The 25,799-nt window shown below is 46.8% G+C and overlaps 1 protein-coding gene across 14 annotated transcripts in view; it reads right to left on the reverse strand.

The window, feature by feature from the left end:
* The window catches only part of AGAP1 (ArfGAP with GTPase domain, ankyrin repeat and PH domain 1), a 559,975-nt gene that overhangs the window by 201,364 nt on the left and 332,812 nt on the right, over positions 1-25,799 (reverse strand). For all 14 annotated transcript variants that reach the window (XM_044751550.2, XM_044751551.2, XM_070489343.1 and 11 more), the window contains one exon: positions 7,858-7,962. In XM_044751550.2, the coding sequence (XP_044607485.1) occupies positions 7,858-7,962 (105 nt within the window). The remainder of the gene's footprint in view (positions 1-7,857; positions 7,963-25,799) is intronic.

Below are 25,799 nucleotides of genomic sequence, written 5' to 3' on the forward strand. Positions count from 1 at the left end.
GTGGCTGTCCCCACCCACCACATATCCTCATTGCTGAGCAGGGCACCGTGAAGTCTTTTGGCTTGACAGTGCGGCCACGGGCTGGCTCTTCCAGGCCCACTTAGGAATCCCAGTGCGCACACCTTTGTCAGCAGGAATTCCAGCCGTGCCCTCGATGGCTGCTCTCTTGACACAGAAGATGAATGGGTGGTGACGCTGAACTGTGAAGCCCCCAGGTCTCAGTTCTTTCTCATTATCCTCTCCAGTTTTCTATCAAGGTGCTCCCTAAGGCTCATATTTAAGTCCACGGAGCAGCCTGCCCTTCACCCACTCTGACTGTGATCCAGCAAAGCGTCATAAAACCACGAGAGACGCATCCGTATCTCCCCCAAGAAGGATCAGCGGCTCGGGCTTTTGAAAGGCCTCGTAGACATACAATTTTTCAGAGAAACAAAAATATAGACCGCAGAGCAGCAACAGAAGTCAACAGCTTGCTTTGCACTATTTTAGTCTTCTTTAAATGTTGAGCTGTCTTTGCAAAATGCCAAGTGGGGGGTGAAGAGGCAGTTAAGCTGGTCAGGCCTGGAGTGACGGTGACCAACTTGTCCCCGGTGGCCCAAGATTTTCCGAATTTAGCATGGAATGTCCTGTGTCCTGAGAACCCCGACAGTCCCGGGAAGACCAGGGCAACTGGTCACCTTACTTGGAGCATCTAAAAAACCAAAGCAGCTTCATTATTTTGGTTGAGCTTTCCATGTGTTATCTAAACTGGGTTATGGGTTTCACTTAATTTAATAACAGCATCTTGAGAGAGAAAGGCGAGTCAAGCGAACTGGGTTTTCTGGGCCCCGGTCTTCGTCTTAGCCTGTAACTGGTCCCACCCAGGAGCTCCAATCTTGGGATAGGCTTTCCCTTAGAAGTCCAATCGACACCATCCGTCTCAGTTCACTAAGTGTTTCTGGTGGAAATTTCAGAGTCACATACTCTTAAGAGTCTAAGGTGACCTTAGAAGACACTGCTATCAAACTTCCCAGTCAAAAGAGTCTTCCTCCAGATTTGCAGAGCAGACACTGTCCAGCTAGTTTCTCAATGTCCACCTTAAAATGTACCCCCTGGAACAACTGGGGCCTGGCCAGACGCAGAAGGGAATGGATATGGAGTCTGACACCGCAGGGGCATATGCTGACTTCTGAAAAGGTGGGGCAGCCCAGCTCCCCTGTATACCAGGTGCCGCCATAGTCGGTTACAGAGACAATGCCATGGATGTGTAAGTTCTATCAGCCCCACGTTCTGGCTGGGGGCTCTCCTCACTGTAAGTGCAGGGCTCGGCTACGTTGCCCCCGCCACTGGACCCCAGGACTATCGCGGGCTCCTACTGCGGGAACCACGGATCTTTAGGAACACCTAGCATTGAAATCCACCATCGCTTCTTCCTCCTGTGCCTACATCTCTGCTCTGTGCCTACAATGCAGGAGGTACGGGGACCCTGTCATCCCGAGGCAGCCACTGCTGATGGCACCCAAGCCTTTGGGGGAAGAGCTGAAACAGGCAAGGAGGTGTGGCAGTGGGTCAAGGATGGGGTTAAGACTTCACAGAATGTAGAGTGCACAAATCTGGGGTCCGGAGGTCTTGCTAATACCAACTTTTAGGAAACTTTCTCGGTCTGGGTTGGATCAACATTTTGCCCCTTTTCCCGTCTGATGTCCAGAGAGTGTCACTTCCTACGATCTGGATACACACAGGCAGCTCCATCCCACTGCTCCTCCCCAAGAGAAGCATTTCTGGTTTCCAACAGCAGGAAACATGCCTGGGGCAACAAGGCTTCCTCCAACAGCATCTCTGTGGTGCGGGCTAGCCTGTGTTAACTAAATGACAGAGGGAGGCCGAGCTGTAGGTCAGAGGGACCAAGGACTGCTGGTCTCTTAAATCATCTGTGCAGGAACTGAGCTGGGGCACGGGGTGAAAGAAAGATACCTCTAGGGATGATGCCACAAAACTGGGCAGACTATGAGGGCTTAGGAAGAAGATGTGACTGGGGGAAGGATGTGAGGGACAGAAAGGGAGATCTGAAGTGATGGTGCCAGCAGGAAGTGATTTCCTGGGGCCACCACCCTTAGGTCCCTTGCTAATAATCTGTGTGTAGAACCAGCCTGAGTTCTGAGCAGGAAGGCAGGAGCCAACGCAGCCCAGCCTTAGGGTGCTTCCCTGGCAGCTGACCCATCCCAAGTGCACAGGGAGCCCGTCAGCCTCACACCAACCCTGCCACATGCTGTAATGCCAAGTGTCACCAGTGCATGACGGGCAGCCTGTTTCTGAAGCCACGGTTTCAGAGAGTGTGGCATTCGACAAGCTCAGCGCACAGCTGGGGCCACACACCAACTGCTTGTTTTGTCAAGAGCCTGGGTTTGTTTCCCACCACACCAGTGTCTGCAGAACATCTGCTCAGGATTGAAACTTGTGGTTCGTGTCCAAAGCGTGATCTTTTACGTAAACACATCCACGGACACCTGTGTAATAAGGAAACCGTATCTGTTTCCCTAAGGATTATAACTGACCTCCTTGGGGGAGATCCAGGGCATCCAGTGAAGACATTTAAAAATACTTAAGAGTTTGTTTTTTTTTTAATGAAATAATTTTATTTTTTTTTAATTTTTATTTTTTTCGGATGTACATCATATTTCGAATTCTGTATACATTACATCATGTTCACCACCCGAACTCTAATTATAGTGCATCCCCTCACATGTGACCCTAATCACCCCTTTTGCCCTCCCCACTCCCTCAACGGTAACCACCAGTCCAATCTCCAATGCTACGTTTTTTGTTTGTCATTTTTATCTTCTACTTATGAGTGAGATCATATGGTATTTGACTTTCTCCCTCTGACTTATTTCACTCAGCATAATACCCTCAAGGTCCATCCGTTTTGTCACAAATGGCCGGATTTCATCATTTCTTATGGCTGAGTAGTAGTCCATCGTGTATAAATACCACATCTTCTTTATCCATTTGTCCCTTGATGGGCAGCTAGGTTGCTTCCAAGTCTTGGCTTTTGTGAATAATGCTGCAATAAACATAGGGGTGCATGTATCTTTATGCCTTTGTGTTTTCAAGTTCTTTGGATAAATACCCAGAAGTGGAATAGCTGGATCATATGGTAGATCTATCCTTAATTTTCTGAGGATACTCCATACTGCTTTCCATAGTGGCCGCACCAGTTTGCACTCCCACCAGCAGTGAACGAGGGTTCCCTTCTCTCCACACCCTCTCCAACATTTGTTGTTTCCTGTCTTGTTAATTATAGCCATTCTGACCAGAGTGAGGTGATACCACGTTGTAGTTTTGATTTGCATTTCCCTGATAGCTAATGATGTTGAGCATCTTTTCATATGCCTGTTGGCCATCTGTATATCTTCTTTGGAGAAATCTCTGTTTAGATCTTTTGCCCATTTTCTAATTGGATTGTTGGGTTTTTTTGTTGTTGAGCTGTATGAGTTCTTTGTATATTTTGGATATTAACCCCTTATCTGATACGTGGTTTGCAAATATCTTCTCCCAATTGTTAGGTTGTCTTTTCGTTTCGTTGATGGTTGCCTTTGCTGTGCAGAAACTTTTTTTTAAGCAAGTTTAGGAAATGGTCAGTCTCCTGCTCCCACCTGCCCAAAGGAAGTTAAAGCTACAGCCTGCTGCTACGTCTTTCCCAAGCAAACGTCTGAGAAAATCGGCATTGCTGGGAGCCTGCAGGAGCTGAGGCGGTGAGACAGCAAGACTGGGGCAGGGAGAGGCTGGCGGGGTGGTTCTGTCCTCCGGCAGCAACACTGCGCCATCCTCAGTCACCTCTTGGCCCTTGCCTGCCTGTCTGTCCAGGAGCTCTTGGGGGTGTGGGGCGCTCACCTGGGAATTTAACTTGGAGGAGAGTCCAGCCTTACAGACTGGGCTATCCAATCCAGAAAATACTGACGGTGGCCAATACTCCCGAGCACGTTGAACTCTTCGTGAAGGGATTGTAATAAAATGATTCAGGGTCCTTGCCATGCCAGCCTATTTCTATGTGAACTTGACTCAGTCATTTACTCTTCTCCAATCTTCCTTGTGTGCTAGACCCTGCCTAATTCCCTCAGTTTAACGTGATCACCAAGTCAGAGGTGGCTAGTGATGGAGTCAGGGCCGGTGAGCACACACGTGTGGACAGGAAACACAAGTCTGGGCCAGCCAGAAGAGAGCCTCTCGGCAACACGTACATGTTGGTTTTGAAGGAGCTGCTGTGGGCCCCACCTAACATCTGTTTGAATCTTATGTGTTTGATCAATCCTCAAGCCTGGTGCTCACAAGCCCCTAACCCCTACCCCATTATAGAAGTATTATTTTATAGAATCCCACCCTCAAAAAGGCTTGCCAGTTTCCTTTTTGGAAAAATTACCACAGCATCGAAAGTGAGGGGTATAACACCAGGAGCTGGCACAGTTAGTCCACTATTGATAAACACTTAAATCTCTGCAGAAAATTCTACCTCAAAGTATCATATTGTTTAGCCACATTCTTTTTTTAAAAATTTTTTTTTTTGAGGAAGATTGGCCCAGAGCTAACATCTGTTGCCAATCTTCCTCTTTTTTTTTTTTTTAATTCTCTCCAAAGGTCCAGTGCATGGTTGCATATCCTAGTTGTAGGGCATTCTAGTTCTTCCATGTGGGACGCCGCCACAGCACGGCTTGATGAGCGGTGCGTAGGTCTGCGGCCAGGATCGGAACCAGTGAACCCTGGGCCGCCAAAGCTGAGCACGCGAACTTAACTGCTACGCCACCAGGCCGGCCCCTAGCCACATTCTTTTCCTTGGCTCCCTGGAGAGGAACAGGCTATAGGTTCTAATATTTGAGATCGATGCAGACCCCCTGCTCTGTGGCCAGTAACAGTGTGATGACCAACAATAATGACACCCAAAGCCACCAATCTGGGCAGATTTTCCCAATATTCAACCATTTATGTCATCACTGCATGTGGCCAATAAACTCACAGTCACTTTAGTGGTCTTTATGCCACAATATATCTTGGAGATAGCCTAGCAAGTGGGTGTGACCTTGGGGATAACCTAGAAAGTGCAATTGGGGTTAAATTGAGATCATTTGGTTCAATTGCCTTTTGCAATTTTCCACTAATTGGGCCATTCTTCATGGTGTAGAATTTTGGGATTGAATCAGTGAAACATCTGCATGCTCCCAAACTTCTTATCGAGGGAAGTCTGGACTCTGTCCATGGGCATCCCCTTGAACACCTCTTCCCATTTTGAACCCAAGAATGCAGACTAACTCAGCTGGTAGGGATCCATAGCTCCCCAACAGCCTGGAACAGAGCAGACCCACTCCAGGGACCTGTCAGCGAACACACCTGGAACTCGCTGCCCGTCCAAACTTGCACCCAAAGCTCGGGTGTGAAAATAAGGTTGATGAAGAATTACAATGAAGGTCATGCTATCTCTCCATGCTCCAGTAATTCCCATCCATTCCTAGATTAAGCCACTCCCTTAGGGAACCATGCACTTGCATGAATAGTTTCAGTTCCCAGGAGACTGGCATTAACTGCACTGCACTTTAAAATGACATTGGCTCTTGCTTGCCATACAATTATGTAACAGAGCCCCACTGTGGTCCCTGCCTGTATATCCACGCACACAGGTTACAAAAAAAAAAAAAAAGATCAAATTGGCAAACACCAAGGGACATCACAAGAAGCAGCCTGGGTAGGAGAATTTTTGAAGAACTCACGGTGATCACGTAATCAAGAGGCTGGGATGAACAGTAAGCAGGCATTAGCTCTCCTACAGGAATTTCCCAGTACACACTGTTGTTACAATTTTTCCCTTTGGCAAGAAGCCGCAACGTTCCTCTGATGGAGCCCGGGCTCAGCGGGTGAGTGGAAGGTGACATGAAATTATCATTAAGCTGATCTCACTTTTTACTAGTCAGCGAGCCCTAGCAAGACGAATATTTTGATTACACCTCTCTCTCTGAGTAAGATAAAGCAACCAGGTTGATACTCAGACCTTGCTCTCTGAGAGCGTCTTAGGAAGAACTAGGCCAGCGAGAGGGCAGCCTCCCTGCTGATGGAGCAGTGCTGGGGAGAGAACCCAGTGAAGACCGCACTGCTCTGGTGCTCTGACGGACAGGAGATGGGTGTGCAAGGGGCTGCAGAACCGGAAAGACCTCGACGGGGCACAGGCGGGCCTCCTGGGACCGGTACTAAGTCTCTGATGTGGAGGCCACCTGGAGGAGCAACCTGACTCTATTCCCCAAATAATCAAGCACAAAGGAGTTTCCTCAGTACGGTAAACACATCTCTCAAAAGTCTACCTAACGGTGAAGTGGGGGGAGGCATCCCCATCAACATCAGAAATGGGCCAGAGATGCCTAATGAAACACCTGCCCTTTAACGTGGTCCAGAGAAGCGAAGCTACTGCTGTAAGACAAGGGGGAAAAGGCAATTCACCCCAGCAAGCAAATGAGACAACAAGGATACCACTTGTCATCTAGCCTAGTATGGGGGGAATATATGTATATAATTTTTAAAGGTACATGTTCACGAGAGTTCAGGGAAAAAGCCCTCTGGTATGTTGCCAGAGGAGATAATAGAGAGGATAACACTCTTTCCAGGAATTTGGCAACATACACCCAAGGCCACGGAAACACACACAGCTCAGGAAGCTGATTTGCTAGGAATCTGTCTGAGGGGAATGGACAAGGGCACAGAGATGTAAATAGAAGACAGTGATTAGAGTTACTTCTAACAGTAAAAATCATTCGAAGGAAATTGATTTGCCAAATGTCCAGTTTGGAGACACTGTTAAATCCATTAGGGTTCATTTGCACAGTGACTATTGTAGAACCATTAAAAATGGTGGTGTACAAGGATATTTGTTGACATGGGCACGTGTGTATGATCGATCATTATCTAGGAAAGCTGGCCACAGACGGTGTGCACAGGGTGGCCACGTGCTTGTGGAAGGAAAAAGCACATGTGCATAGCAATGCATGGGAGCACACGCCCCGCATGCTGGCAGTCATGTTCTCCGGGTGGTATTTGGGGAGTGGTTTAGATTTTCCTCACTATGCTTATTTCTAACTTCTTGTCAATAACCCTGCAATTTTTTCAAATGTTTAGAAATTTTAAAATTAAAAGCTTGACACTGTGATATAATGGGATGTCCAGCTAACACTGCATATTCAAATCTACACATTATCTACATCGAGGCAGAGAAGCATCGTGCAAGATTCATGGAATGTATTGTTATGAAACTATTATCAACGTTCCAGATTTTATCAAGGCTTCTAAGGGTAGAATGTCTGCATTTTCCTCCCAAAATAAAATTGTTTTTTACTCTGTCTAATCACCAAGATAACTGACACATTTTATCAACACAGAGAGAAAAGTTTCCTTATAAACTGATATGTGTCTGTATTTGACAAGAAAAACTGAGTTATGAGTTGCATTTAACTTATTGTTTTTGTTCTCAGCTGCTCAGAGCTGAATCCTGGCTTCCAATGCCGTTGTCTCCTTTATCCTAGATTTTCAGATAGATGCTCTCTTCTCTTTCTCTCTTACTCCTTGCTCATTTAAAATTTTATCTCATCTGTGCCTTTTATTATGATTCTTTGTGGAACTTGAGAGCCATAGATTGTTAGGGAGGGGAAGAGAGGGAAAGACACATGGTTGGATGGAGTGCGAGGGACATATTCTCGATCCCACGATGGAGCAGGAGACCCATTACTACTTTCACTTCAGAGGGGAGAGGTCTGACTGGGCATAGGACCCTCGTCCACCCCGCCGACCCCCATGGTGTGGACGCTGAGGTCCGTCCTGCCATCTGCTCCCAGGGGAGACACTCACATGTAAACTCGGATGGTAGGTCAGCACGCCATTGTCACACAGGGTGACATATTTCTTCTTCCATTCTTTGTTCAGGGACTTGCCACTTCGCTTCAACAGCATGCCCTATAAGGGAAAAGGAGCCAGATATAAAGCCCCATATAAATTAAAAGAACAACAAAAAAGCAGGCACATAGGTAATTTTAAAAAGTTTAAATTTTCATGTTATCTCTGCCATCTTAAAATGGAAATTACACTCGTTGGCTTGGTAGTTTGGTTTTCTCCTCTCTTTTACAGACAACATAGATATTCAACAAACTTCCTTTTGTGTGTGTAGAACTTAACTTTGTGATACTGATGATACTAAGAGATGTGCCATCAGTTCAAAATTATAATACAGATCATCATGACGCGCCACGTTATACCTCCCCTATAACCAAGTTATGAGTGCATATGGAACACCTAAAGGCATAAGGTTTTTAGAAACCTAAATTTCCTTTTCTAAAAATAAGACAGTAACCACATTCTTACCTTACGATATTTACAACTAGGGACATTTTATTTTACAGGTTTTCATTTCAGACTTTTAGTTTATTAAAACATGAAATTCCATTTGCATACTTAGTAACAGCATTTAATAGATGAATTGTGTATAATTTACTTTAATCCCTTTTTTTTTTTTTTGAGGAAGATTAGGCCTGAGCTAAGATCTGCCGGCAATCCTCCTCTTTTTTGCTGAGGAAGACTGGCCCTGAGCTAATATCTGTGCCCATCTTCCTCTACTTTATATGTGGGACGCCTGCCACAGCATGGCTTGCCAAGCAGTGCACAGGTCCATACCTGGATCTGAACTGGTGACCCTGGGCCGCCGAAGCAGCACGTGCACACTTAACCGCTGCGCCACTAGGCCAGCCCCCCAGCTGGGTTTTTATTACTTGACCCCCCGACCCCCTAAAAGACAGCTGGGGAGACTAAGCTGATCAGCCACGCTGCTCCCCATGTCACAGCCACACCGGCATCAGGCCTGCCCAGCTGGCAGTGTGGGGCAGCGCTGGACCAGGTAAGATGGGCTTCCCTTCAAATGGCCTGAGTGCGAGCGCACTGATGCATCTCCCAGCTTCGGATGCTCACTCTCTCACCTGCTCCCCATGAGCAACAGGTCAGGGTAGCAGAGCTATTACGGCTCCCGCGTTCCAGACAAGACTGAGGCCCAGAGGAAAGGGAACTTGTCAGCCGATGGGAAGTGCCAGGACCCGCCGCCCTGCCCTCTTCATTCCTGCCACTACGCTGGGCATAAGTTCCTACCTGTGGGCAGTGCCTACACTGGCCCAGCCTCCAGTGTCCCCCTACTGCCTGGCCTAAAGCCGTCAGTCCTGAACCACCAGCTCCTCCTTCCAGAGCACAAATGCCAAACCTGAAAGGCGGGGTGGCCCGGGACCGGCAGGCGCCTCCAGCCCGATTCCCCTCCCGGGAGGGCAGATGGAGTCCATGATGCAGGGACTGATTAGACTGTGCACTCACAGAGGGAGGGAACAGACAAACATCACTCTACCATGAACGAACTCCAACACAGCCCTTAAAAGACATGGTGGACGGATCCAGGGGAAGGGATTTCCGTTTGCTAAATCTTAGAGGACCCGGGAACGCTCCAAACTCTGAGTGTCTTTGAGAAATGGGAGAACAGGACGAGGATCTATGGACGCAAATCTCAACTCTACGAAAAAATCCCAGGAGTGGGGTGATCAGAACTGTTGCTAACCATGAAGGTCAGACCTGCTTAACGGCGTGGAGGACGTCAGCTAGGACAAGGCGGGATCACGCGTTCCCAAGAGCGGGGGCCCCCGGGATCTGCTGACCCTGCGGGGAATGCAGGGTCTGTGTCTGTGCTGCCAGCTTTCCTGATTACCCAAGAGAAGGAGGACAACTGGAGTTTTATGTGACGGCTCTTTACTTTAAAATACTGACAACAGAGTATACACTGTTTGCTTGTAATACAGGTCAAACCAAACATGTCTGCAGGCTGGATGCACGCAGGCTTCGGGTTTTCGACCTCTGGCCAAGAGAGCCAGAAGATAGTGGGATTGGACGAAGGTGCTGGACCTCCCACAGCTGGGCCACTTGGCACCTCTGTCCTATCACACAGACAACAGTCATCCCCAGACCTGCGCCTCCTCGAAGGGCCAGTCCCGAGAGCCCAGGACTGTGGAGTTAAGGCCCACAGCTCTCTGACATCAGGGTCCACTTCTGCACTGACACGTGTAAACCTTTAAAGAAGTCAGCCAAAACACCCGGAGAAATTAGCAAACTGTCTATTGTCTCTCTAGAAATGATAAAAAGAGCCCCATCTTGAAAAGCACGATGAGACTCGAGTCCTCTCATGAGTTAAGGCATGTGGCTAGGGCTTCTGAGGCGGCAAGCAAGAGGAACCTTTCTAATCAGGGGTTCAATCGGACTACGAATGAGGAGACTCAGGGAACAGCTTCTGTGGCTTAAAAACATATTTTCTTTTGCTTTTTTTTTTTTTTGCTTAAATTAATTCTGAACACTGATTTTTTAAGAGTATTTGTACCAAATGAGAACCACAGAATTTCAGAGTCTAAAGAGACCCCAGAAGTTAAACCATTCAGTTCTGAATCTGCTAGACTAATATTTTTGCACCATCCCTGCCTGGAGTCGCCCAGACCCTGCCTGAGCAGGCCTGTGGTCAGGGAGCCCGTGGGTCTGGACAGCTCGAGCTGTCTGAGCAGGAGTCCACTGCCCTCCCGGGGCGAGCCTGGCTCGTAAACTCTGGAGCTGCAGTGAGAGACTGGAGCCTCTCCCCAACACGCCCTTACATTGAGGGGCCACAGAGAGCCGCCACAAAGCCCCAGGGAGATTGGCCCATCACGGGGCCACGCAAGCCAAGCTCCTTAGCCCCAGACTCCTCCCAAAGCAAAAGGCCCCAGGTGCTCTGCCACTGTGGGGCTCTCCTCTGAACGCGGTCAACATCCCCCACAGCACCGAAGGAAGAGAGCAAACCATCGCCTCCCTCTGGGATGGGCTTCTACTGATGCACCCAGAACACCCCAGCATCCCGGCAGCCCCTCACTGCATCAGGCTGAGCCCCCTAGACTGTACCCCCACGCTTCTGTCGTCTCGAACTTACACGCTTTCTACGCTAAGTACCAAGAAAATGGAAAACCCTAAAACTAGTCCATTTTAAACTTTTAAAGAACACGAAACCATGATCCCACTAGCCAGAGGATGACAGAGGCCGGAAGGCTCTGTGCTACAGACACACGGGCGGGCAGTTCCCATCAGCGAGTGCAAATGGCCCTTATGATTCTAAGTCTCTTTGATTCTGTGTGACCCAGGGCAAAGCTGCATGGCAGAATGTCAAAATGCATACTCGGTCCATCTTTCAGATGCCACTTTCGTACATGTAAAAACCATCTCTCACTTAAGATTGTTTCTCGCTGACTAGCTACCATGGCGTGGACATCAGTTACAGTTAACGTTTTACGTGACTCTCATGTGGCTTATGCATCTACTTAAAAAATTATTTCAAAACAATTCTGGGCTCACTGTGAGCCAGGTGCTGCTCTAAGAGCCTTACGAGTATTAATCCATTACAAGTTTACAATGACCTGATGCAAGTGATGACCATGATTATCCTCATTTTACAGCTGAGGCCACCAAGGCACAGAGAGGTTGTGTAACTTGCCCAACTAGCACAGCCAGCCCAGTAGCTGGTCTCAAGATGGCTCCCAGTGCACCACCCTTTGTGTTATTCATGCCCCTGTTTAAATCATCCTGACCTGGGGATGCCCGAGTCTCATTTTAACAACAGAATCAGCCTAAGAGATGCTATCTACACTGGGTTTAAACCTTAAGAAATCCCAGTAGCTTCCATTTTGGAGAGCTCTGACAGAGAAGCCATCCGTGCTCTGAACCACCAAATGATGCAAAATAATAATAAAAGAAAAGTTTCCTCAAATCCCTAAGTTTTGGGGTAGATTCGTACGCAACAATAGACAAGAAAGACATCCTGTATTGCTGTAACAAGAATAAAAACCCCGTGGCACATGGGCCTGGAAGAGGCAGCTGGCTGAGCCTGGCAGGGTCGTAAGAGCCGTTAATGGAATGTGGCAGGCCAGTGAGGAAAATGCTACTTGAGGTTGGAAAAAGGAGGCCCGAGCTGTGCACTGGCAGAGCAATCAGCAGATCTGCTGCCCACAGGAATGTGCAGCACGGCCAGGGTGCCTGGTGAACCCGTGGGCCTGGCTACAGAGATTTCCCAGCAGAACGCTCAATGTGCTACTGGCTCTGATGAATCTGGGAGGAGTGAGAGGAGTGAGAGGGAGTTTTCAAGCAGAATTAGAAAAAGATATTTCCGATTTAAAAACCATGAGAAAAACCGTTTTGCATTCCCAGCTTCTCCTGCCAGTAGAAAACTCTCAGAGTAAGAACTGGCCTCAGAACGAGGATCGAATCCCAAGGATGCTGGTAGATGTGATCTCAGAATGCAGACCCATCAAGGGTGTGGCAGTCAGACCCCCTCAGGAGAACTCAGAAACATTTAAAGCAGGGCCTCCCAGACCCTTCCAATCAGAGCAGATTTGTGGATTAGAGATAGGGATCTGTGGATTAGCTTTTGTCTAACGGAATGGATTTAATTTGATACAAAGGACACCCACAAGGTTTTTAAAGGAATTACACCATGTTGGTCTAAAAGGCACAGAGAAAGTTCAAATTGAAAAGAAGCATCTGGGACCTCGACCTAAGTACAGCAAGAAGCAGGCTGAGAAAGAGGCACAGTTGTGAACACAGGCCATTTCTTATGGAAAAGGAAGGCCTACTGAGACAGCAGAGCCCAGGGCCAAGGAGATGCCCTCCAGGAAGCAGAATACACACCCTCGGTGCCCAGAGAAGGGCGGGTTAGCAGCATGTGCCCAGCTGGGTTGAGAGCTGCTATGGACCAGTAACTGCTACAGGCCTCCCATCCCTGTGTCAGCACTGTGTGTGTGTGCATATCCAAGACAACTTATCTCGAGTACCCTGGTCTTCAGGTGGAAAGGATCATATCCGAGGCGCCCCATCCACATGGGTACCTGATGTAAACAACAATCCTGGACTTCAAGCCTGAGCTGGATACCAAGAGAGGATGAGACTCGGCGAACGTGGAGATGGAAGGAGGGTCCGCATGCACATTTTGCATGTGGGAGGGTAGATTAAAGTAGCTAATCTCCAAAGATGACCCTCAAAAAGTCTGCTCCCTGTGTGGTCCTGGGCGCTCTGACTCAATTTAACCAATAGAACGTGGTGGAAATTATGCTGCACCTGTTCCTGCTGAAGCCTTAAGAAGGCCTGGCCGCTCCCGCTGTTCTGCCCCTGGCAGCACTACCAGCCTTGAAAGAAGTCAAGTGATCTGCTAGGGAGACCGTGAAAGGGAGAGATCCCGAGACCACGTGGAGGAGAACTGAGGTCTCCGATATGGGACTGCCGTTCATCTGCTGGCATCAACCCCCAGTTGTCAGAGCCATGTTTGCTGAGGCACCGGATATTTGAGTGAAGAAACGATCTTGGATGCTCCAGCCGTAAAAAGCATCTTGTGGAGCAGAGATGAGCTCTCCCCAATATGTCTGGTCCAAATTCCTCACCCCCAGAATCATGAGAAATAATAAAATGGTCATTGTTTTTGAGGAAGATTAGCCCTGAGCTAACATCTGCTGCCAATCTTCCTCTTTTTGCTGAGGAAGACTGGCCCTGAGCTAACATCTGTGCCTGTCTTCCTCCGCTTTCTATGTAGGATACCTGCTACTGCATGGCTTGACAAGTGGGGTGAGGTCCGTACCCAGGATCCAAACTGGTGAACCCTGGGCCCCTGAAGCGGAGCACACGAACTTAACTGCTGCACCACTGGGCCAGCCCCTGGTCATTATTTTAAACCACTACGATTTGGGTTAATTACCAGCAGTAGATAACCAACGCCACACGAAAAGCCAGGAGCAATGGTCTATATTCACAACCCTGATGCCATGCCGCCTCTCTGTGAATCATTTTACCCTCCAGATCAATTTTAAAGCTTTCACATCTTTCACTTGTTTGCACAGTAAGAAATTTAAGGGCTTTGTGACATCTCAAATATTCCTCTTATCTAACTTGGAAATGGCAAACGTTGATCTAATTGCCATCACCTAGTTAATTTATTGATGCATCAGAAAGACTGTGATTTTAATGTCTACAACCAAAATATCAGGATTCCAAGCAGACACTTCTTGCTTTTTTTTAGCTCAAGGAACTTTTTCTATGGTGGAGCAAAGAGTAGAATTGTCTTTTGGCTGCCATCTCTTTATTAGCCATGTGTATTCTCTGCCCAGTCCCAAGAGGTCATTGAAAGCCAAAAGCAATGTGAAGTGTACAAGCTTTAAATAACTTACAAAGTTAATGTAATGAATGGAAGTGCTATCTGAAATCCATCACTCAGTGCTTGCTGTAGCCCCAAGCTGTGATAAAACACCACTCATAAATTTATATTAAAACTCTGCTCGATAGCAATTATTTACCAACAAAGATTTACTGGCTGCCTTAAAGACTGGGGGCCTTAACCAGGCAAATCGGTCTTTGTTTTGAGTTTGAGGGACCGAGTGGCGCTGGTGTCTGCCTGCACAGAGGGAGCATTTAATGGCCAGAGTCCTATGTGGCAAGGGAGCAACAGCTGGCTGCGGGCTGCATCACATCCAGACCAGATCATCAACAGGCACAGCCACAGGTCTTTCCTCTTGAGGCAGCATTCCTCATCGGCTTTAACAGCCACCGCAGGCCATGCATGCATTTGACTGAAGTAAGGAAGGTACACGTGTGATTTTGCAAGGATATAAATTGAATTATCCCGCTGCACTGGAGCGGGTGCCAAGAGCTTGCTAAGGACCAAGTTTAAAAAGACAATAGTTTTTCCACGGTTTAAAAACATCCACACAAGTTTAGAAATGTTTCCTGTTTCTACTTATTAAAAAAAAAAAAAAAAGCAAGATTTGAGTCCTTCTTTGGGTTGTATAATGAACACCTGTTATTGGTTCCTCAGTGTCTTACGATCCGCATTCCTAAGACTTTTGAACAGATTCTCATTATGGCAGTTAAAGGTTTCTATGAATTTCTACAATGTTGCAGAGCAAAGCAGGCATCTTTAACTGAGATCCAGAGTATGAAAGCAGTCACTCAACTTCCACATTTGTGCTCATTACTTTTATTCTAATCAAGATTTCTTCTGTAACATGTATTAAACGTGAGGTTTACTTATATTAATTGACTTCAAGAAAACACTACAAAAGCGCATTTGGGTGAGTGGTAGGCGGATGGAATTTCATCATTAGAGACTGGGGAAGCAGAGGGGTCATTCATACGAGGAGCTCCGATATTCTTCCCCCAAGTCACGGCCTCCCTACGGAAAATGGTCCATCCAGGCGTCGCTCCCCGCTGTGACTCTTCCAGAATGCAAGCTTATCCATCCTGTTCCTGCTCCCTCGTTATGCTAAGCCGTCCCTTGCAGATAACAAACACACACTTGACCAAGAACATGCCTGGACCAAAAGATGTGGAAATTCAGGCACGGAAGTGTCTGTTGCAGGGGGTGGAGTCTGCACAGGCTGCTCCTGACATCCCTCCATCACTTATATACGGCACCAGTGCTGACGCGGGCAAATTCCGCATCATGGGTGTCAGATACATCATCTCACGCAAGGCACACGCTCCTGCTTCACAGGACCTCTCCATGCCAGTGCACTCGAACAGGGACTGTTCATGCTGCGAATCTTACAGGACTGGGGCTGGCAAAGTCTGGCCTGGGGGCCGGATCTAGTCTTCTGCGTCTTTTTGGAAATTAAGTTTAATCGGAATGCGGCCATGTTCATTCGTATGTACGGCTGCTTTCACCAGGCACTGGAAGAGGTCAGCAGTTACTGGAAAGATCAGATGATGTGCAAAGCCTAAAATACTTGCTCTCTGGCCCTTTATAGAAACAGGTGGCTGAGCCCTGTTACAGGATATCAAACTATGTAGGAGCAATCAGCAGCCATCAACTTTATTTAAAATTGGCAAATTCTCTTCTTTCTCCTTGAAATGCCTTTCTTGCCTCTTCTCCGCCATCCTGGTGCACACCGGCTTGCCCTTTAGCCCTGACCTGCAGGGTCACGGGCTCTGGACTTCCATAACCTCTACTAAAACAAACACCCCTTGGATCTTTAGATAAGGTTCTCATGGGCTGGATTACGTTCCCCCCAAAGTCCTCTGTTGATGTCCTAAAACCCCCCATACCTCAGAATGTGACTGTATTTAGAGATGGGGCCTTTAAAGAGGTCATTAAGGTTAAATGAGGCCATTGGGATGGGCCCCAATCCAATGTGACTGGGGTCCTGACAGGAAGAGGAGATCAGGACACAGGCACATGCAGAGGGAAGCACACGTGGAAACACAGGGAGAAGGTGCCATCTACAAGCCAAGGAGAGAAGCCTCAGAAGGATCTTGGCCTTCCAGCTTCCAGGAGTCTGAGAACATAAATGTCTGCCGTGTCAGCCCTCCAGTCTGTGGTACTTTGTTACGGCAGTCCTAAGAGACTAATACGATGGTGTATGAAGGGGCTGTGAGCTGCTGTGAACAGGGGAACAGTCTCATGGTCAGCATGCCTATGGCACCCAGCACAGTAGGTGGTACGATGCCGGACGTCACCACACAAGCCATGCAGGTTCCACCGTCACATCTGTATCTTCAGCTCTGACTCACCCACTCCCTGGGTTGTCCCTCTCGTTCCAAACTGGTCGTCCTGCTCTGACTATCTAGTAGGCACCTGCAATCCAGCATACCCCAAACAGACACATGGATCGCCACCTGTCCCCCACCCCCAGCAAAGGACTGGGAATTCTGGGGGCTAAGGACTGTCTGAGCTGCCACTGACTCTCAGATTCTCATAGCAGTACCTGGCACATGGTTAGTCCTGGCAATGAGCCTAGTTTATAGCCATTCTCAGTTCTAAAATGTCGCCAAAAACCCAAAACGTTTCCGAGTGTCAATGCAACCCATAAAAAACCTAAAACCAGGAAAAAAGTGGAGACGGAGTAATATGCTGCCACTTAATTAAAATGCCCATCGAGTCAAATCTGGATGAGTGGCCCAAAGATTACAGGGAGCAGGGTTTAACAGAAAAAAAAACCAAGTGCGACAAGAATGACAAGACTATGGATACACCATGGATCATAACAGCTTGTGGTTCAAGGTGAGGAAAATACTCTTAAGAAGTAAATCAGGGGCTGGCCCAGTGGTGCAGCGGTTAAGTTTGCATGTTCCACTTCGGTGGCCTGGGGTTCACCGGGTCGGATCCCAGGTGTGGACATGGCACCGCTCAGCAAGCCATGCTGTGGCAGGCATCCCACATATAAAGTAGAGGAAGATAGACATGGATGTTAGCTCAGGGCCAGTCTTCCTCAACAAAAAAGAGAAGGACTAACAGCAGATCTTAGCTCAGGGCTAATCTTCCTCACCAAAATAAAAAAACAAAAAAAGTAGTAGTAAATCAATAACAAAATCTTTCACTGTGTGTGAGAAAATCATCCCCATTAACTGGTTTCCCCAGAGCCTCCTCAAATGGGAAACTTCCAGCAAATTCACATACAAAATGCTTGGATGTAAGTTTTGGTAAAAGGAAATGGAGCAGACAATTCAACCAGCACACGCGAGCTCTGCCATAACTGTACCATTGTAACTTTCCATCTAGTTTAAAGTGTTTCCATAGAAACAGCAGGAAGCCCCCTTTAACCGAACTCCTTTTTTTTTTTTTTATAGTCATATCACCTCCCTACCCCTCTTCCAGAAGGTCTATTATACCACAAATGCTGACTTTTCTCCCAGCTTGTTCTGTACCGGGGAGGGAGCTGGGGGAGGGGGCGACCGGACGAGGAGACGATTCTGGATCTTTAACCAGCTTCCTCATGACCCCCTCCCTTCCTGGTTAGTAATATTTCTGTCATTCTGCCAGGTTGTAGGGTCCAGAGGGTTACACTTTAATTGAGCTGTCAGCATCTCCAACAATCCTATAAAGCCCCGATTATGCACGGCGGGGTTAGTGACACACTTGTTATTGTGGATGCCCTATTTGCGAAACCCAAACCTGCGCCACGCACAGGTCAGCTCACCCGCGCGACCTTCCTGTCATTAGCCGCGTCTATTCCTCCCGCACTGCTGAGAGAATCACACGGCCTGGGCTTCAAAGAGCCGGCCGGGACTGGATTCGACCAGGAGCTAATCACCCACAAATCCAGCTCAAATGGCAATAATTGGCTAAACTGGTCCCCTCTCCAGAGCTCAGCAGTAATTTGGGATAATAAAGAAAAGAATTATTCGGCTAACTGCCCCGAAATGTATGCTTTGTGACCGACACACTTCACATTTTAATAATGATGGACACGGAATCCAATTTAACACCGTGTCCACCGGATAACAAGACCAAGAACAACGATGGAGAAGGGAAAAAAGTTTGTTGGGTTTTTTTTTCCCCCTCTTTTTAAAAACCATGTTGACTCTGAGTAACGCTCAAGAGATTTCTACTTCACGGTAGGTCTGGCTGGAATTAAGTCCCAACCAGAACCAAATGAATTGTAAACACGGGCAGAAAAACACAATGGAGTTGCTATATATTGGTATACTAAAATAGCAACAACAACAACAAGTACCCACTCATCCAAAGGGGAAAAAAAAAGAAAAAATTTTTTTCCAGCAGGACTGACAGATTCCTTCTTGAGCTTTCTAGTTAATATTATCTCTTGATCGCCTCGTTTTTCTTCCTTTCGCTCGGCCGCTTTCTGTCACAAGGTTTTCAGCAGCTGGAGTGGCAGTGTCTACACTTAATGGCTGCTGGGTGACACCTCTGGGGGCTGCCCCTCTGTCCTGACCGCCGTCTGGGGACTCCGTGGGCTGCGCAGCAGAGCAGAGCCGCTCAATCATCTCTCAGCTGCCCACCCTCTGTGCCCACCCAGACCGCCCCTGGAGGAGAGAAGCACAAACAAAACCCAGGGGCGCTCGCTGTGGTCTGGAAATGGACTCCGCTCAGAGTCGGTGCGGTTTCTCCTCGAGCTGTGGAGAATTAAACTGAATTCCATCGCCTGCCTAGGAAGCCAGCACAGCCAGGAGTCCAGGCGGGTCACAGAGTGAGGACGGGGGTGGAGGGGCCGAACCCTTCGGGAATTTCACAAGATAGAAGCAATCCGTGCAACCACACGGGGACACGTGGACATGGCAGAGAGGGACTCCTGTAAACGCAACAACAAAACACAGGCTGCTGCTGCTTTATTCAAGCAATGCCAGCCATCATCACAGATAATACACACGCCATGGCAACTGTCCTTTAAAGTTCGTGTGTGCGGCACGCGTGTGCACAGAGTTGGATCTGAGAGTCAAAAGCTAATGCGGCAGGTAAGCTATGAAGTAGGTTTTTCAATCGACGTAAACTATTTAGAAGTCTTCTGCATGGGAGATTTTTTCTCCCCCTAACACTTATAATTATGTCTTCTTGAAATATACTATTCCAGCTTCCCTCTAGTTTCTCTTACATTTCTGCCAATTGCTCACTTACCTGACTCCTGAACGCTGCCCCTGCTCAGAGCTCGTGTCTTTTCAGGTTACGCTCATCGACAACTGTGCAGAGCACCACCTGGGGTCCCATAGGTAGCCCGTTCTCAACCTGTGCAGACCCGAGCTCCTCATCACTCGACACCTGGGCTCCTCCAGCATCAGGGTGAGAGAGCTGGAGCCAACCATGGTGCGCTCACCCCCCAGCACCTCCATGTTTCCTGGGCCCAGAAATCTCACTCACGCTGCCTCCCCCACCTCCCCAGCCGGCATCTTCCAGTCAGTCAAGTACCCCCTCGCTCTGGACCGCTCGGTCCAGCAGGGCCACCACCAGCCCCATGCGACAACTGAAGACTTGACCTGTGGCCAGTTCGAAGTGAGATGTGCTGTAAGTGTATCTACACACCAGATTTTGAAGGCTTAGTAGCAAAAGAAGTATAACTTTTTGTATTGATTATGTGCTGAAATGATTACATTTTGGATATACTCGGTTAAATAAAACATTATTAAAATTCATTGCACTTGTTTCTCTTCACTCTTTCTCATATGGCTACCAAAAGAAAACGGACATTGTCGATGTGGCTGGCATTCTGTTTCCACCTGACAGAGCCGTCCAGACCATGTCAGATCCCGCCCCGTCCGGCTCCTTAGCTTCTGCATCGCGAACTTCACAACAGCGGGGACCATTCTCCTCTTGCCTAGTTTGTTTCCTGTCACCCAGTAAATAACAAATGTCCAAAAACTGCTTGTTGAATGAACGAACAAATAACTGAATGATTACAACCATTACCACGAATGGCAAAATGTTTCATGGAGATTACATCATTGTGCATTTAATATGACCAGTGAGAAGGAAAACCCGAATTTGAATCCACATTGTCTACAGGGCTCCAATCCCACTGTCGTAACCACATGCGTACGCCCTGCACTCCAGGCAGAGTTGGTTAGAAAGAGCATGTTTACAAGGCCATCTCATCAGAGACCACGTTGATACAAACAGTCTCACTGTGCATACCGTTAAGTGTAAGTTGCTACTTTGGACACAGAGAGGCAGAAAGAAATGCACCACCCAGGGCCCGGCCCTCTGGATTCTTCCATCTGTTACGGAAGTGAAGGTGTGGGCACAGGTGGAGGAGGGCAATTCAAACGGGAACTAGAGTTTCTATCGGAGAAATCAAAGGTGGGAATGACAACTCACTTTCCTCCTGGCTAAGAAAAAGGCTTGGCAAACAGCCGTGTTTCCATTTTAGGGCAAGACTTAAACCAGGGTTGGCACCGCCATCTTTACCCTGCAATGACAGCAAATGGCACCTGTGACGTCGAGCCTCAGAGGCTTTCTTAACACAGTACTCTAGGCAGCCTCTACCATGGATTAAAACTGGCACAGAAAATGAATCCTATGGCTGTCCTCAATACTGCTAAGCTCTCATCTCCAGACACATTGCACATATGATTTCTTTCTTTCTTTTCTTTTTATGAGCAGCACAAATATTTCCTTCTACTACTATTACTGACCCTATTATGACAATGACAACCAGCACCACTACTACTCCGTAATTTCTTGGAACTTGAATACCATCATGAACTGGTAAGAAATTAAGAAGAAAAATGAGATTATGCTTCTGGAAAATCAAAGCGAATCCAGTCAGTATCACGTTCTGGGGCTGTGTGTGCGTGTAGCTACACTGAACGCCAAGGACAGTAGGGTCCCTGGCGCTCTAAATACAAGAGTACGTTAGTGCTTTCTTTCTGAGATGGTCCCCTGTTGGGTGCTGGGTCACCAGGCAGTCCGAGCTGAAGGGGACACTCCTGCTCCTGGTCTTTGATGAAAGGAGTGAGCTCAAGCTCGGGAACCTGGCACACAGGACACCCATGGGACAGGGTTCAAAATGGTCCCTTCCTCCTAAATGGTCCCTCAGTTGTGTCATGTCTAAGATGTCAGGCAGAACTTTTCCACCGATTCCAGTGTCTTCCTCAAATGCATCTCATCTGAGAAAATGTCAAGTTGCTGGAAATTGTGGTCAAACGGCTCTATGCACTTACAAATCTGGACATGCATAAGGAAGGTCAAGGGCCATCCCTAGACTCTTTCCCTTGAGCTGGAACCAGTGTTCCGACCCGTCCTCCAGCTGCCCACCAGGGACACCACTGGGTCTTTCTACAGACAACAATCAGCTCATCCGTTTGAACTTATCTGGAGCTAAGGAGAGGAAGACAGCTTCAGCAGGCACACCCCCAAATCACAGGCAGAGGCTACCCCGCTGAATAGACGTGGGGCATGCGGCTGACAGAGCTGACAGGGAATGTGGGACAGCTGGCACGTGCCTCCTTTCTACCAAACCTCCCCTACGAATGTCTTCTCTGCTCCAACTTTGAGGCTCTAAGAGAGACGGCTGCTGTTGCCATCAAGGAGAAATGCATTCCCCAGAGGTAAAATCAAATGATGCCTATGACACCTTACCAATATAAAAACTCTGGATGGAATGCTCCGCAGCAGTCAAAAACACGCTTACGCAAACGACCCCATCAAACGGACTATACCTTCTTTCGCTCCCAACTCCTCAAATGCCAATAACCCTTCACAAAAGAGGATGCAGGGATGTTCAACAAATTCTCTGATTCATCAAGTTAAAAAAAATTATCCAGTGGCCCCACTCTAGAAGTTGATTGTTAATCGGGACAATTTACTGATGAGACACTGCAAATATTGTGTCAGCAAGTTAAAAATGGCCTTGTTGTTTCAATATAAGAATCACTTAGTATATACTATATATAAAGTATTGTATTTCATGCCCCATTTCCTGTAACATATTAGTGGGTTCATCATCAAGTAACAATTGTTTCCTTGCCAGGTCCAGATAGTGGGGAGGGGCGTGCAGTGGGAGAGCAGCCCTTGGAGGTTGGCCCTGCACACGCACAGAGATTTGGGACTGTGCATTTTATGGGCCCATCAACAATATTAAATAACTGTGCGTCTACATTTCAGCAAATAATGTGGTCTTAGTGAATGCTTACTTTTAAATGCGACTAACTGAACTATTTGGCATGATGCTCTTCATTTAATTATTTAAGATGACTCACAAAGAAGACTGGGTAGCAGGCCCTTCCTGCAATGATCTGACTGACTCACTTCACTATTCAAGTGTCAGAAATATTTGCTGGAAGCAACAGACTGCAAAAACAACCAGCCCTCTGCAAAGCAAAACGTCACCCGGTCCTTAATTAGGGACTGCTTGGAATCTCAGTTGCTTCTTACACTAAAAAAAATATGCAAAATTGAGAATCAGACAGACAAGGATATTTCACTTGTTGGATCCTCTTTTATTGAACACTACCCTAGATGCTGTTAACATTGATCTATGATGTGAGAGCAGAAGGTATGAGGAGACAGCGGTGACCGAAAACTTTATAACTCTTATGTATTGAATCCATAAACTCTTTCCTTGAAGGAAAAAAAAAATACAGTCTGGGTCACGTAACGATGGGAGACACTCTGAGAAATGCATCCTTAGGCAATTTCATCGTTGTGCGAACATCATAAAGCGTACTTATACACCCCTAGATGGGACAGCCTACAACACACCTACGCTGTATGGTACCAATCTTATGAGACCACTACCATTGTAATATGTGGTCCATCATTGACTGAAACGTCGTCATGCAGCACACAACTACAGTTGCAATCTACGGCTTCAAGTCAATTAGACAGGATTACAGGAATGCAGACAGCACACACATAAGGACTTCAGCAGAGCTCAGAACCATATTTCCCTTTTTGCCTTGAGTGCCAGGATGCTCAGAGGCAAGTTATGATTTTCTGGGTGTAGGTTTTCTGGTATATGCCTTTTTCCTTGTTGCCTGGCACTTCTTGTTTTAATGAGCATCTGGGTTTCTTTCAGTGTAAAATCCAAATTGAAAGGAGGAGAAGAAAAACAATTAAGAGGAAGGTTCAACCTTAAACTTAGCATTACTCAGGGCAGAAGAAGGCAGTTAAGAGACTGGTTTGGGAGGAGACAGTAACCCCCGTGGGTGGTGAGCTCAGCCTAGTTCCTGAGAGGCACCCACGGCAGCCACGCCACCTCTGCTCGGCAGTGGACGGCGTCAGCACGCAGGCCAGACCTGAGCTGTCCTAGAATCTGAGCTGTTTGTTACTTCTTGCTACGAAAAGAGGCAAAGCTCCGTGGCTGAGGCATTCCAGGCGTTTGAACTGCTCACGGGGCTGCCAAGGGCAGGCAACAGCTTTCAGACGACAGTTCAGAACTTGTTCAGCAAAGCTCGATTTTTTTTTTCCTTCAAAGGTTGAAATTTGTTCTACAGATCAAAGAAATGCCTTGGGGGAAAATAACTCGAAGGCATTCCTGCCCAATGCGAGTCTCTCCAAGCATCAGGCTACTATTGTGTCCAGGTATAGTCAGCTGTGGTAATACCGTCAGAAATGGGAAGCCAGAACTTAAAAAAAAAAAAAAAAAACTGCTCAGAAAAAAAATAAGAAACTAGAAAGTCTGGTGCTAATTAGTTGTTCCTATCTGAAAGCTGGCAGACCCAAAAAAGTATGTTTTTATGTAGGTAATATGCTCCCATTTTCAAAGGGGAGGGAACAAAAAAAGAGAGATTTGTAGATTTTAGGATGTGGGCTGTGATAGAACGAGTAACAACCATTCTTCCCCAAGAAGAGACACTGGTTCTCTGACCTTGGCAAATAATTCCTCCCATTTAACTTCTTTTAAAACTTCTCATGGGTGGAGAGGGAGTTAATAAAAGAAACAATATGTATAAGAAAATGCAGGTGCCCAGAGTCTGGCTAATGGAATTTGATGCTGGCTTTAATTTTAATGAAGAAAGTTGCCAGTAGCAACAAAACTGTCAGCAGCCGCCGAGCACCATTAATAAAGATGGAGACAACATTAGTGCCCAGCGCCAGTACAAAAGGTTCCCCTCGCTTCACGCTGTGCTAAATTGGCTGCCCAATTTTTCTTAAGTGTCCATTCTATTTAGAAGACAATTTATTAATTTTTGCCATTCATTGTCAGTTGACAGGCCATCATTTTGGAGCCCGAATTTTAGATGAAAACTAATTGAAGAGACTGGCAGTATTTATGAGGGGTATTATTTGTCAATTACAGCGGCAAATACTCCTTGCTACCACCAACTTTGATGCCCCTGTTCTTTGGGGGTGAGGACTGTTACTGCTGGCATTAAAATATGAGGAAGTCTCTCCCAGCTCAGCAACCCATCCATTTCACAGGCAGGGAGGGAAACCACCTTTCGTGTTACATGGACCTTTCACGGCAGGTAGATACATTGTAACTTTTGACAAAAGGGAAGTACACATCAAGTAATGCATACATATAATTGTGCACACAAAACATAATTCACTGTGAAATAACTCATATTCATTACTTTTTACCATTTCTGGATAAGAGTCATAATAATTATTTGAAAGGTCTGCTTTCTTAATTTTGTACAGCGTTAAAATAATTTTCCCCCAAATTACTACATTTTAAACAAATTCAGGTAGATGTATACGTACTGCCTATCAAAATGCAACTTGAAGGCTCAATGTCTTTTTTAAAAAAACACTGAGTCTCATCATTTACAAGGAAAAATGCTTTTAATCGGTAAAAAGTCCCCTAGAACCATGCAGCTAAAAAGTTTGATAAATATATTTCTCCGAAGATGTTAGGTTCATATTCTATAGCATTATCTTCTCATATTTTTTTTGCTTGGTTTTTGTTTTTTTGTGAGGAAGACTGGCCCTGAGCTAAAATCTGTTGCTAACCTTCCTCCTTTTTTCCCTCCCCCAAGCCCCAGTGCATAGTTGTATATCCTAGCCGTAGGTTCTTCCAGTTCCTCTACGTGAGATGCTGCCTCAGCATCACTTGATAACTGACGCTAGGTCCGCACCCAGGATCTGAACTGGCCAACCCCAGGCCGCTGAAGCGCAACGTGTGAACTTAACCACTCAGCCATTAGGCTGACTCCCATCTTTTCATTTTTTAACTAATGTTACAAAAACCCTGCATAAAATGTGTTGGAGTGATGGACAGTAATTTGCTTACCAACTAAAGAAAAATTCAATGAATTATAATTTTATCTGGCCAACTTAAGTCTCCTTTCTCCAGTAATGTTGATGATGGAATTTGTTAAAGAGTGCTATGTAGTCTGAATGATGTTCAATTTGAATTTATACAAAGTTAAAGGTTTTAGCAATTAAGTAAGCATTTTCCCCAAATGGCAATACTAAAGTAAGGGATGTACAGTCATGGTGTCTTGTCAATCATCCAGTCCTTTGCCAGAACAATGAAAATTCCCCAAGATCATCCAGGCAGCAGCGCTGAGAGTAGCTACACTGACCGAATACATTCGAA

Source organism: Equus asinus, chromosome 19 (genome assembly GCF_041296235.1).
Source record: "Equus asinus isolate D_3611 breed Donkey chromosome 19, EquAss-T2T_v2, whole genome shotgun sequence".
Classification (NCBI taxonomy): Eukaryota; Metazoa; Chordata; class Mammalia; order Perissodactyla; family Equidae; genus Equus; species Equus asinus.